Source organism: Ovis canadensis, chromosome 24 (assembly GCF_042477335.2).
Source record: "Ovis canadensis isolate MfBH-ARS-UI-01 breed Bighorn chromosome 24, ARS-UI_OviCan_v2, whole genome shotgun sequence".
Taxonomy (NCBI): domain Eukaryota; kingdom Metazoa; phylum Chordata; class Mammalia; order Artiodactyla; family Bovidae; genus Ovis; species Ovis canadensis.
Window position 1 is genome coordinate 52,993,345 of NC_091268.1, and position 12,856 is coordinate 53,006,200.

The following is a 12,856-nucleotide window of genomic DNA, read 5'->3' on the forward strand; positions in this document are numbered from 1 at the left end:
TGCATCACAACAGCCATCTTTGTTCTAACTCGGCTGTTCATTTATGTAGACCTTTAAATTTTATGTATTTACTGGCTGTGCTTGGATCCTGGTTGCTGCGCTCAGACTTTCTCTAGTTGTGAGCAGGGCTACTCTTCACTGTGGTGCAGACTTCTCACTGCGGTCGCTTCTCTTGTTGTAGAGCCCAGGCTAGAGGCACATGGGCTTCAGTAGTTGTGGTTAAGTGGATTCAGTTGCCCCATGGCATGTGGAATCTTCCCACAGCAGGGATCAAACCCCTGTCCTCTGCATTGGCAGGAGGATTCTTAACCACTGGACCCCCAAGGAAGTCCTATGTAGATCTTTTCAATAACATTTTGTGATTTTCTACGAGACAAGGGTCTTGATATCTTAAAAATGGTATTTTTATATTTTTATACGGTTCATATTTTTGATACTAGGATAACTGGCACAAGCTTTTAAAAATTTCCTTTCTTTTCAAATTGATGCAGAGCAACACGGAGAATAAGCTCTGGCCCCACTAACCAGGTAGCAGCCACTTCCAGCGCTGCAGTGCCCTTCTACTTGTCCGTGTGCCCGCGCCCGCCGGTGGTGGGGGCAGCAAGGGGGACAGGCAGGCACGTAGAGATGGTGGGTGACAGCCTCCCGACTCAGTCCCTGCGGGTGGACAGGCTTATCTAACCTCTCCTCAGTCGTGGATGTGTGGACCATTTGTGACCTTTCATACGGACAGTTTAAAGGGTTTCCTCGTGTAAATATTTGGTCTCTCTGTTCTTCTCAGGAAATCAGGGTTTGAGCTCTTCTGAGGCAGCTCACACACACTGCCTACATGGGTTCTGGAAAGCTCTGCCTCCTGTGTAGGGTCCGCACAGCGTGCTGGCCTGCCTGCCTCGGCCCTTGTTCCTCACTCGCTCCTTGGTCTTCGGGCTCCCACAGGCTCAGAGCCACCCGGGGAGGCCACCCTGCACTGTGTGTGCTGGGACTGTCAGTCAGGCAGAGTGGCTGTGACAAAACACCACGGGCTAATAGCTTCGACAGCAGGCATCCATCCTCTAGGTTCCAGAGGCCTTGGCGTCCGAGCCAGGTGTCAGCAGGTCTCTTTCCCATGAGGGCCGTGGAGAGGATCTGCTCCAGTCTCCCTCCTGGCTCCAGGGGCCTCCAGGGGCCTCGGCTGGTGGTGGCATCACTTAGTCATTACATGGCCTTCTCCTGGTCTTCACGTCAGCTTCCTGATATGGAAAGCTTGAGTCCAAGTCTCCCCTTTCATAAGGATGCTGTCATGATGGAGTAGAGCCCACTCAGTAACTGTCTCATCTCAGCCAACCCTCTGCAGAGACCCCCTTTCCAAATTAGGTCACGCTCACAGGACACGACCACACACAACGCAAGAGAAGGGGGGTGGGGTCCACAGGCCCCAGGTGGGTGGGCTGGCTGGCTGGTGTCTGCAGCTCCTGTTTCTGCCCACCCCACCCCACCCCACAGGAGATGCAGGCACCTGGGTGGCGGGCGGTGGCTGTGCTGCGTTCCCCTCCCTCTGGTGTCACCTTACCCTTCGTGTCCCGCGCAGGGGTCTGCCCACCGACCGGTACATGTGGAGTGACGCCACGGGCCTGCAGGAGTGCACCAAGGCCAGCATGAAGCCCCCGTCCCTGCAGTGGACCTGGGTGAGCTCCGGGCTGCGGGTGGGGCAGAGGTTGCAGTAGGGTGTCTGCCCACACCGACCCGCCTGTTCCTCCAGGTTTCTGACTGGTTCGTGGATTTCAGCGTCCCCGGTGGCACAGACCCGGAGGGGTGGCAGTACGCCAGTGACTTCCCCGCGTAAGCGTCTCTCTCTCTCTGTGGGCAGGGGCCCTCAGGGGGGCTGGGGCTCCGAGTGTCAGGCCTGGTGAAGTCAGGCGAAGCCCCTCCACCCTGCCCAGTGGCACAGGCCCTTCACGGTACACAAGTCATGTTCAGATGGAGGACGGAGCCGAGAAAGACCGAGCCAGAGCCTGAGCTGAGGCTTCTAAGCAGATGACGTCTGGCTGGGAGGAGGTTTATCCTGATCTGAGCCTTCCCTTTGACCTCAAGCCCTGAACTTGACTGCTCCCAGAAGAGCGCGCGATATGAGGCCTGGGATGGGGAGGGCTCAGAGGCCCCTTAGCTAGAAACCACCACCCCTCTCCAGGTAGCTGCCATGTCCTGGCCTCAGTGAGGTCCCAGCCCCAGGGAGACCCTGACCACCCTCCCGAGGGAGGCCTGGGTGGGGCTGGAGGTCCCTGAAGCAGGAGGATGGTGTCCTATGTTACCTGCTGCCCCTGCTTAGCTCACACTGAGGCCCCAGGAGAAGGAATGAGTGTGTAGCATCGCTTTCTAGAAAATTCCACAGAATGGTGCTGACTTCAGCTTCTTCCTCTTTCAGCTCTTACCACAAGTACAAAACCATGAAGGATTTCGTCAGGAGAAGGTGCTGGGCCAGGTGAGAAGGCAGGTAACTGGGGGGTGTGGCCGCGCCCCTCCCTGCTCGGCCTCACTCCCTGTGGAAGAAAAGGGGAATTTACAACTGGGGAGGAGAAAACAGGATCAAAATAAATGTCAGCCCAGGAAGTGCCCCCGGGCTCCCAGGGCTGTTTCTGAAGGGTTTGTTTTCAAGAACAAATAAGAGAAATGTCATTGGCAGGGCCCGCAGGATCCTAGGGGGTGGGGGTGGGAGGCTGGGTTGGAGTGGTGCCAAGGCAGGGCAGACAGCACAGGAGAGTGGTGCCCACTGGGTCCTCCCGGGGTCAGGGGTCTGGTCTAGCTGCCCCTTCTGTCCAGAGCAGGTGGCTCTGGGGCTCCCAGCACCACCAAGGTGACCGGGGCTTTGCTCTCTCTGCTGCTCAGAAAGTGCAAGCTGGTGACCAGCGGGCCCTGGCTGGAGGTGACCTCCGTGGCCCTCAGGGACGTGTCCATCATCCCCGAGAGCCCGGGCGCCCACGGGAGCGGGTTGAACATCGCGCTCTGGGCCATCAGTGACAAGGGGGACGTGCTGTGCCGTCTGGGTGTGTCCGAGCTCAACCCCGAGGTGGGCACCCGGTGGGGGAACCCAGGGTCTGCCCAGCCCGCCAGCACCCTCAGGGCTCGGGCGGATTCTTACAGAGATGCGCCTCCGCCATGGAGTAGGGCTGGGCTCTGGCCTCCCCGGGCCTGCCCAGGCGGGTCCCTGGGCCCGGCAGACACTGCACGGGGCCCGAGGGGGTCTCTAGGCCTGCGGGCACTTGGAGCTGAGGTCGAGGTTGGCCTAAGGAGCCGTCCGCCCTGGGGCCGGGCGGGCGACAGGCGGGACCGGGCAGCCCTGAGCGTCCCTCCTTTGCCTCAGGGCTTCTGCTGGATGCACGTGGGCACCGACCAGCCCTTCACCTCCGTCTCCATCGGCGCCTGCTACCAGGTGTGGGCCGTGGCGAAGGACGGCTCCGCCTTCTACCGCAGCTCCGTGTCCCCCTCCAGGCCCAATGGTGAGAGCCCGCGCCTCAGGCGGACGCCCTGCGGCCGCGCCGCCGCCATGTTGTGTCGAGCGGCGGCGGGCGGCTACGGCTACTTCCGCTTCCGGGGGAAGCCGGTTGATGGGTCTCCGTTTAATTCAACAAGCATTTACTGAGCACCGCCTGTGAACCGGGCATGAGGCCAGGCTGGGCTACCCCCAGAGTCCACGCCCCCTCTGCTGGGATGACCCAGGGGTGGTCATCTGGTGACGGGGCTGTACTTCACCACCCTTGGCTTCCTGCCTCTTAAGGGACCTTCCTGGGCGCCCCCCTGGCCCATTCACAGTGTCCGCCTTGACTGCCCCCCAGGAGCGAAGGCCAGGCAGGCTTGTTCTTGGCTGGACATCTGGACAGCGTCAGGCACAAGGATTGCTGGGTGGGTGGTGGCTGGCTCATCCGTGCCCTCCACCTGGAGCAGTGGGTTCGCACAGCAGCCTGTGGCTGGGTTTCCACCGCATGCCTGGCCGGGCACCTTCCTGTCCCTGTTAGGGCCAGCAGCCCATCAGAAGCTGTCGCAGCCTTGGGAAGACCCCAGGCAGGCCAGGGCATTGAAGAGACAGCAGGACCCAGGTCAGCTCCCGCTGGGCCCTGTCACCAGTGTGGTCTGCCTGGTCTGGGGACAGAGGTTGGCTGCACCCGCTTGACCCCGCGAGCTGCAGAAAAGGCCAGGTGTGCTGGGGGCACCTGGGTGACAGGTGTGGTGCTTCCAGGTCCCATCTCAGCCCATCTCCCACCGCAGGCGACTGCTGGTACCACATCCCGCCTCCTCCCAAACAGAGGTTGAAGCAGGTGTCCGTCGGGCACACCTCGGTGTTCGCCTTGGATGAAAATGGCAAGTGGCTTCTGATCCCCCTGGGAGGAGGTTCCCTGAGCACCCCAATGAGATGAGACCAGACCATTGCCCACCAAAGCCCCAGCATGAGACCTTCATGAGCCCCGCGAGAGCTGCCAGTTTGAGGTCGGCCTCCCCACAGGCCCTCCCCAGAGTCATGCAGGGTGGGGAGCAACAGCCCCTCCCCAGGTGCTCAGGCCTGCCTGCGCCTAGGGCACGGAGCACAGCGCCACAGCCCAGGGGCATCTTCTAGATGGTGCCACCCAGGCCTGAGACTCGGAGTTCACCTGCCTGGCCTGGACCATCCCTGCCCCTTACCCCAGGCCACCTCCGAGCGGCTCTGCCCGCGCCCTTTCCTGGCCTGTCATTGTCACAGATAAGCAAGGCGAGGAGCTGGCACCCAACCTTCTTATTCCAGCCCAAGTCACTGTGTCATTTAAAGAACTCCTTGTCCTCAGGTTCTCATGCGTGGACAGAGGACGAGGGTGCCAGCCCAGCCCAGCATGAGAATGATGTAGCGGGGTGCAGGCAGGCCTGGGAGGGCAGGGCCGGCCCAGGCTGCAGGCCGATGGAGAGAGAGACCCTGCCCACCCGTCTCTCGGTCAGACCTCCCGGCCGCGCAGACCCTGCGGGGGGTCCGGACGCTCAGGGTCTCACACCAGTTTCTCGCTGACGTTTCTCTCCTAGGGAACCTGTGGTACCGCCAGGGGGTCACGCCCAGCCACCCGCAGGGCGACAGCTGGGAGCACATGTCCAACAATGTGCGCCACGTGTCTGTGGGGCCCCTGGACCAGGTCTGGGGAGATGGGGATGGAGGGTGGACGCTCCCCCTGGGGGCGGGGACTAGGGGTGTCTGGTTCCCGCTCTGGTCCTCCCCACCCCCGCTGCTGTCCCCATGGACCTTGTGCCGCAAGGAGAGGGAGGGAGCAGGCTTCAGCAGGTCTCTGTTCCAGGTCTGGGTCATCGCTGACAAAGTCCAGGGGAGCCACAGCCTGAGCCGCGGAACCGTGTGTCGCCGCACGGGCGTGCAGTCCCTGGAGCCCAAGGGGCAGGGCTGGGATTATGGCATCGGGGTGAGCAGGCATTGGGCGGCTGTGCTGGCCGGGGTCTCCAGGCGCCCAGGGGTTGGGTGGGGGTGCCCTGGGCAGAGCCCCTCGAGGGACCGACCCCCTGGAGGGAAAGTCTCTGCCCCTTGACCCCCTCATGGCCCTGGGTGATTCCGTTCTCTTCTCCCAGGGGGGCTGGGATCACCTCTCCATTCGGGCCAGTACCACCAGGGCCCCTGAAAGTTCATCCCAGAAGCCAGCCAGCAAGCAGAATGGGCAGCCCCCGAGCGTGGCCTATGGCCCGTGGGAGACCCCCGGCCCCGTCTGCTGCTGAGGCCGCCTCCCCTCACTGGGAGCAGCTATAGCGCTGGGTGCCAAGGACCAACATTGATGCAAAACTTCCTGTCGGAGCCGTGCTCACGCAGAACACCCCGAAACGTGGATCCGGGGGTGGCGTCGCCAGGCCCAGACTCTAGAGTCCATGCAGAGAATTTGGCCTAAGGTCATGGCCGCCTCGGAGGCCCTGAAAGCCCAGAAATGTGAAACTCTGTGGACACTGCGTGTCCCCGGCCGTGGGGAGAACGTGGGGTGGGCGGTGGGAGGCCCTGTTGCCTTGGCCTCAACTGTCTGCTCCCTGCCCCTCTGCCTCCTGCCTTTTGCAGCGGGAGCCTGGAGCCTTCCAGGAACACTGCCCCAGGGAAGAGGACCCAGGGAGCCCCCTCAGCCCTGGATGGCCCCAGGTGGTGTCAGGACCCTCCTCCTCCCCCAAGAAAAATGGCAGCGGGGCTCGGGATGGTTTTTCCTGGGCCCGATCAGTTCTCAGAACAAGGGCTCGCAAATAGGACTTCATTTCCTAAGTTAAGGAAGGGGTTGGAAATAAATGCTGGGGAGGGGTGTCATCTTCCCAGGGTGGACGGAGGACCGCCAGCCCACTGTCCAGTTGCAAGGTCAGCATCCCCAGCCCTCAGCCAGCCCTTCCCCAGGGGTGGTTGGGGCCAGGGGGCTCCTCTCAAGGCAGATCCTGCTGCAGGGGGTGGAGTGGGTATAGACCACCGGCCTGTGAGAGGAGCCTGGAGGCGGCAGGCCTGAGCCTAGGCCTAGGGAGGCACCCCCCCACCCTGCCCCCAAGCGACCCCACTCCCAGTGTACAGCTGCTTTTTATCAGAAAAAGGGTGTACTTGAAGCCTCAAGTCGGCCTCCCACAACCAGGTGATTTGATTCGTCCGAACCCACGTCCCATCTCTGCTCATTTTGAGACCCTGACGAGCCGACTCCATTGGCCACCCCGGTAGGCCCGCTGGAAGGGCTCAGCTGTACGCTGTTCTGCCTCGTGTTTGCTGCCCAGAAGCTGACTCCCCGGGGGGCACTGGAGGAAAGCTGGCGGCCCCTGCCAGGTTGCCTCAAAGTGAGCCCGAGAGGCGGGAGTTGGGGGGCAGCACGGGGAAAGCTCGTGAAGGGTCAGCGCCCTCTTATCTGTTTACACTCAAGTTGTCAAGTCTCTCCAAGTGGGCATCACGGCTGCTTCCACGGTGGCACCTGTTGCTCTGCTGTGAATTGCTGGTTCTCCAGGGTGCCCATTCCACCCCAGCTCAGCATCACTGAACCATCTCGATTCCTTGGATGCTTTATTCAATAAAAACTTAATGCCAGAATGTCAAGGACATGATAATTTTTTTTTTTTTTTTTTACTGCTACCACAATGATTAAAACAACTCCCCACCCACTTGAGCATGGGGCAAAAGCACCAATCACCCCATGGGACCGTTTATTTTGGCTTCATTAGTATCTGAAGAGGCCATTAAGAAAAAGCAAACTGGGGTCATTTAAGAAACATTTTCACCATGACTACAGCGGGGCCACTGGCCGTTCAGTCCCAGGTAGGTTTTCCCCACTGCAAGCTGCAGTTCTGGATTCTCTGCGCCCCGAGCTCACGCAGGTCTGGTCTGCCGGCGGGTCTGTGGCCCCAGGTGCCAGCCCCGGGCTCAGAACGTGCGACTCTCCCATGTCAGGAAACACAGCCTGGGAGGGCCAGGCCAGGTGTCCTCGCAGGTTCAGCCTGGGCTTGGAGTCCAAGTTGAGGGTCGACGGAGCAGACCCACCAGCAGGCTCGCCCAGCCCCCTCCCCATATCATATTCAACAGTCCGAATCTGGACCGGGACCTTCCGGGCCCCTTTGTGACATGGCCACGGGGAAGGCAGGTGTGCTCTGCCCTCGGAGGAGACGACAGGGCCCTGGAGACCCTTTGGGAAGCAGATGCCAGTTTGGGACAGAGTCACAAAGGCTCTCGCCCTGCAAGGTGGTGACCCACAGACCCCTGGTCACCAGGTGTGACCTCCTGGATGGAGCCTCTGCTGGGCTGCCCCCACCCCCATGCTTTCGGCTCAGTCGCTGGCTCATTCAGCAAGTTCAGGGACCAGCTGAGCCCGCCCTGGCCTCCTCCGCCAGAAAAGAGCCTGTAGGCTTGTGGTTCTCCCCGTCCCGTGTTCCAGGCGGCCCTGCCACCCACAGCAGGGGCACAGGGGCCCCATCTGTCCCCAGCTTGCAGTCGCCCTCGACGTCAGCACGCACTGGTGGACCCCCTGACCACTGACCTTCCTGAGTGGCCTCCCCTGGGGGACAAGCCAGGTGCACCTGGGGTCCATCCTCACCCGTGCTGAAGGTCGGCTGGGGCGAGTGGCCAGGGCTGGACCAGGCCTCCCCGGGCGGGCCTTCCAGAGGGCCTGGCCCTGGGGCCCAGCAGTGGCCAGGCGGCGGGGCTGGGATGGGGGTGTCCAGCTGGTGGATGACCTGGAAAATTGGGACTGAAGCCCCTAATGGCTGTTTCCAGGGGCACCACCTGATGCCCTTGATGCAGCCAGGGCTGATGCCAAGACGGGCAGGACATGAAGCGGCTGGGGCCCAGACAGTCAGGGCTGGGAGGCTGATCCCGTCCATCGGTGAGGGGTCCTGGGCTGTGGCCACCCCACCCCTAGCTAGGCTCAGCCCCTACCCACAGTGCCCACAAGCAGCCTGGCCCCCAGGGGCTCTAGGCCAGCTCCAGCCTTTCTGCAGCCCCTGTGGGTGGGGTGCCCGCCTGAGGGCCGCCCCGTCCCCTCCCCAGGCTGGCCCTGGGCAACCAGACAGGGGAGATGAGCTGCCAGGGCTGAGAGCAGAGTCACCCAGGCCCTCAGGGCCGGCGGGGCAGGAACACCACAGGAGGAAGCATGGCCCGAGGCGGCCAAGACCTGCCAGGCCACCCAGGCCCGCCTTTGAGGAGCACCCAGCGGGGGAGGGGAGCCCCGCGGCCCCCACACGGGCCCCCAAGCACAGCCAGGACCCAGGAATATCCTGAAGTCTGTCAGACCTCTGTCTGCCCAGACCCCTGTCTGCCACAGACAGGACCACAGATTCAACAGCGAGCGGCAGACCTGGGGGGACCCTGAAGGAGGCGGGGGGACAGACCCTCCACCTGCAGGGGGAGACCCCCGACCGCTCCGGGGAAACAAGGCCTGAGCAGCCTCTGTCTCTGCTCTCCCACCTGGCCCTGTCTCCAGAGCCCTCAGCACCCTGCCGGCCGCAGACCCTCCACAGTCAGGAGCCCCCACCCGGGAGGAGGGAGCAGAGACCCCCGGCCCTCTAGCCAGACAGGCTCCCTTTAGAATCAGTGGGAAGAAACCTGAAGGGCTTCCACCTGACAGACGCTGAACTAGAGGCTCCAAGCACCTCCATGCAGCCCCAGTCCCCTCTAGGTCATGCGCTTTGTTTGCTCCGTGCCTCAGTTTACCCAGAATGCGGAGGCTGTGGTGTGGGTCGGGGGAAACCCCCTCCCCCTGGGCCCCTGGTCTCAGCAGTAACTGGGGAACTTACCCAAGCCACCCTGTACATGGAATCTCCCTTTGCCTGGGGAGAGCAGGAGTGATGAGGATTCAGTGACCAAGGCCGGCCCGCTCCTGCCTACACGATGAAAAAAGCAGGTCCTGGGACCTGGAGGAGCTTTGGGCCTTGTGATGTCCAGAGTGGCGGCCTGGACCAGGCCACGAGTCACCCAGCCTTGTCCTGGGGGGCTGGCGCGGGTCCGGGGAGGTGCTCAGCATCGGGGGCCCGAGCCCTGGGCGTGGAGGGCCGGGGCCCGGGCAGCGCGCTAGGAGCCCTCGCGGAAGCTGTGGATCTGGGTGGAGTATTTCTGCAGGTGGCCCTCGGGCGGGGCCTCGGCGGCTACAAGCGTGCCCCCGGCAGCCTGCTGCTGCTGCTGATAGTGCTGGTAGAGCTTGGGGCCCGGCCCGTCCAGGCCCGGGAGGCGGCCGCTGGACATGGTCAGGATGGTGGCGGTCAGCGACTTGATGTAGTTCTTGGCCAGTGTGAGGGTCTCAATTTTGGAGAGCTTCTTGTCGGCGCGCACGTGTGGGATGACCTCGCGCAGCGCCTGGAAGGCGTTGTTCAGCTTGTGCATGCGCTGTCGCTCCCGCTCGTTGCTCTCCAGCCGCCGCTGGACGCTGCTCTCCCGCCGGCCCCCCGGCCCCGGCCGCCGGCGCCCGCCCTCCGCCCGCGCCCCCTGAGCCCGCGCCATCCGGCTCCGCAGAGCCTTGGTCGCGTCCGGCCCACCCGAACCCGGCGGTGGCCTGTCGGGCGTCCGCTCCCCTGGGGTGGCTTCTGGGTCTTGTGGAGGTGCCCGGCGCCGGGGTGGCCGACTCTTGGTCTTCATGGCTCCAGACTAGTTGTCCTGCAGGTGGTGGCTCTCAGAGGAAGCGGGCCTTTGGAGCTGAAATCCAGAACACAGGCCACCCTGCAGTCACTCAGCAGGCCAGGGGACATTCAACAGCAGCTGACCGACCACTCATTGCACAGTGACCCCTGAGTCCCATTCACCTCGCGGCGCTGAGATGACCCCACCCCACCCCCACCCCCGGAGCCCCGCTAGACCTCACATTGACCCCTCAGGCGTTTTCCTGATCTTGTGGGAGACACGCTTTGCCCCTAGGCCTTTCTCAGGCCCCATGCCCCTCACTGCCGCCTGAGGGCCTCCTGAGCTTAGGTGGCCGGTTGACACTCTGCTGAGACCACCCAGAGGTGCAGCCTCTCCGCCAGAGGCTACGCTGCCTCCTGCTTGCCCGGATGGCCAGACAGCAGCTCGGCCCCACCGTGCTCGCCGTCCTGCCCCCAAGACGCCACACACGCAGGGACACTGGTGCCCGAATGGCTGTGGACCTGAGGCGGCTGTCGGGAGGTCAGAGGTGGACGGTGGCCAGAGACCGCAGCAGTCCCCAGGCTCACCACGGGGATGGACGGCCGCGGCCCCGGGGGGTGGGGGCGCTGCAGACCCGGACCCCCGACTCAGGTTTTTCCCGCCAGTCACCACCCCGGGTCCTGTCCCAGGGTCCTCTCCCCGCCGCCCCACCCGCACCCCCACCCCCGTTACCTGGGGATCCGCGGCCGCACGCGCTGGGGCTGCCCACGGGGGACAAGGACACGTCGCTTTAGGCGCCCCGGGCGGGGCGGCGGCCGCATGTAAATGAGCCCGCGGGGCGGGCGCGGGGCGGGGCCGGAGTCCGTGCGTCCCGCCCGGCTGCGGGGGCGGGGGCGCACCTGCGGGCCGGGAACCCGCGGCCGCCTCCCGGCTCGCCCGGCCCGGCCCGGCCCGGCCCAGAGGAGCTCTGGCCTCCGCAGCCCGGCCCTCGGGTCGGATGGGAGCCCGAGGCCTCGCCGCGAGCCCGCCCGAAGGGGGAGCACCCGGCCGTGGCGCTGTGAGCCAAAGTCAAACTCGTGGGAGCAGCCGTTTGGCAGTAATGCTAGGGTCCCCAAAAGGCCGCGGCCGCCGCCCTGATAGAACAGCAGCCCCGACGCCCCCGCGCGCTCACCCCACGTTTCGGGAGGACCCCCGCGGCACCCCGGGCTGCGGACCCGCCCCCCGCCAGGCCCGCGGCGCCGGCCCAGGTGCTAGGGGACGGAAGCTGCCCGGGGGCACCTGCTCCGCCGCCGGTGGGCGGATCACCGGGCAACAACTGGTCAGCGGTTTTCCTTCGGAGGTCTCCGGGGGCGCAGCCGCTTGAGGTCAAAACTGGCTGCCACCTACCTGCTCTGCTTAATCGCCCTTGGCCTCAGCTTCCTCACCTTTGACTGGCAGCACTAAAAGGTGTTAACGGCAGCAACTGCTCAGGGGTTCCTGGGGGCTGAAGGGAGGCAGCCGGAGGGCGAGTGGTATCCACAGTGGCACTCGGCGTGGGCTACCAGCCCCTCCCGGACTCGGGCCCTGCAGGCCCAGGGTCGGCGCTGTCCCCGCACGTCGGGGACAGAGTCCCTCGCTGCCCTTCCTGGGCTCTCTGAATGGGGGTTCACAGGCCTCGTCCATCTACCTCCCCAGGGCCACTCCGCAGTTGATGTAACCTGAACCAACCGGGGGCCAGACCCCTGTTTCGGTACAAGGAGGCTGACTTCCCAGCTGGTGGCAGCTCGGACCAGGACATTAAGAGGGGGCCACTCAGGGCGGTTCTGAGCTGATTAGCCACTGGGCTTATTAGAGCTCCATAGAGGCTGGATCTCCGAAATTAAAATGCTTCTGAAGTTCATCCATAAGTGCAAACACCTTGAATTACAGATACTTTACAGCAATGCAAACACTATGCGCCTGTCCCCCAGTGACTATACAAATCTCGCTCTAGGGAGGGTGGAAGGGGCTGGGTTTAGGTCTGGCACAGCAGAGGGCATCCTGTCTCTAGGGACTAGGGCAGCAAGGGACCCAGGGCTTCAGGTTCCCAGCATCCTCCAGGGCAGGGCCAGGCCACCCACCTCGGGACTCATACAGTGGAACACACAGAATCGGTGCAGCAACAGAGTTTATAAATATATAACTATATTTATTTTGAATATTAAATAGTTTTTAAATTACAAGCAATTTATTTGAATCACACTATGCATCAATATACAGTAAAAATCTTACAATTTAAAAATGTACACAATTTAAACTCAAAGTTCATTAACTTGTTATATTGCCGTGAACCTCTTACAACTGAGTCTAAGCACAACAGTGAAACCTTGGAGGTGGGACAGCCCTGCGGGGCGCCGGCAGCTGGGATGAAGCAGTGGCTACGCACATCGGGCTGTGATTGCCATCTGTCTGTGCCTGTGCCAACCTGAACTTAACTGTGTTCCAGCCATTCACATAACAGGTTGTTGGTGATTCAATACTGTCAACACATCTTTTGAGAATTCACTTTTATAACTAAAGAGAGCTTTCCTTTTCGAGAGCCAAAACTTGAGCCAAACCCGCCCCCTCCCCCCTTACCACTTAGGAACATGTTTCTGAGGTTTTAAATCGGAAGTAACTGTGTACACCCACTCTTGTTTTAAGGCTACCTCTCAGAAGGCTAATCCTCTGAAGCCCATGGTGACGAAGCCCCCGGTGACAAAGCCCCCATCTGCAGCCTCACACACGGTTCACTTCTGGAACTTTCAGAAAACCAGGAGCTGCCTCTCTCGCCCCCGGGCCCTCAGGACAAACATG

At 62.6% G+C, this 12,856-nt stretch overlaps 2 protein-coding genes across 9 annotated transcripts in view; one reads left to right on the forward strand and one right to left on the reverse strand.

The window, feature by feature from the left end:
• TECPR1 (tectonin beta-propeller repeat containing 1) overlaps nt 1–7,030 on the forward strand; it is a 28,738-nt gene extending 21,708 nt beyond the window's left edge. For 3 of the 8 annotated variants that reach the window (XM_069569570.1, XM_069569572.1, XM_069569571.1), the window contains 9 exons: nt 1,568–1,664; nt 1,739–1,818; nt 2,402–2,458; nt 2,863–3,043; nt 3,338–3,473; nt 4,240–4,332; nt 5,020–5,126; nt 5,286–5,405; nt 5,569–7,030. In XM_069569570.1, the coding sequence (XP_069425671.1) occupies nt 1,568–1,664; nt 1,739–1,818; nt 2,402–2,458; nt 2,863–3,043; nt 3,338–3,473; nt 4,240–4,332; nt 5,020–5,126; nt 5,286–5,405; nt 5,569–5,712 (1,015 nt within the window). In that variant the 3' untranslated portion in view covers nt 5,713–7,030. Of the gene's footprint in view, nt 1–1,567; nt 1,665–1,738; nt 1,819–2,401; nt 2,459–2,862; nt 3,044–3,337; nt 3,474–4,210; nt 4,333–5,019; nt 5,127–5,285; nt 5,406–5,568 lie in introns of all 8 variants that reach the window. The other 5 variants (XR_011252563.1, XR_011252564.1, XR_011252566.1 and 2 more) reach the window with 3 other exon arrangements.
• On the reverse strand, nt 6,987–10,858 carry BHLHA15 (basic helix-loop-helix family member a15). Its single transcript, XM_069569573.1, has 2 exons — nt 10,775–10,858; nt 6,987–10,117 (listed from the first exon to the last, which is right to left on the reverse strand). The coding sequence occupies exon 2, from the start codon at nt 10,058–10,060 to the stop codon at nt 9,500–9,502; it is 561 nt and encodes a 186-aa protein (XP_069425674.1). The 5' UTR covers nt 10,061–10,117; nt 10,775–10,858; the 3' UTR covers nt 6,987–9,499.
• Nucleotides 10,859–12,856: the final 1,998 nt, after the last annotated feature.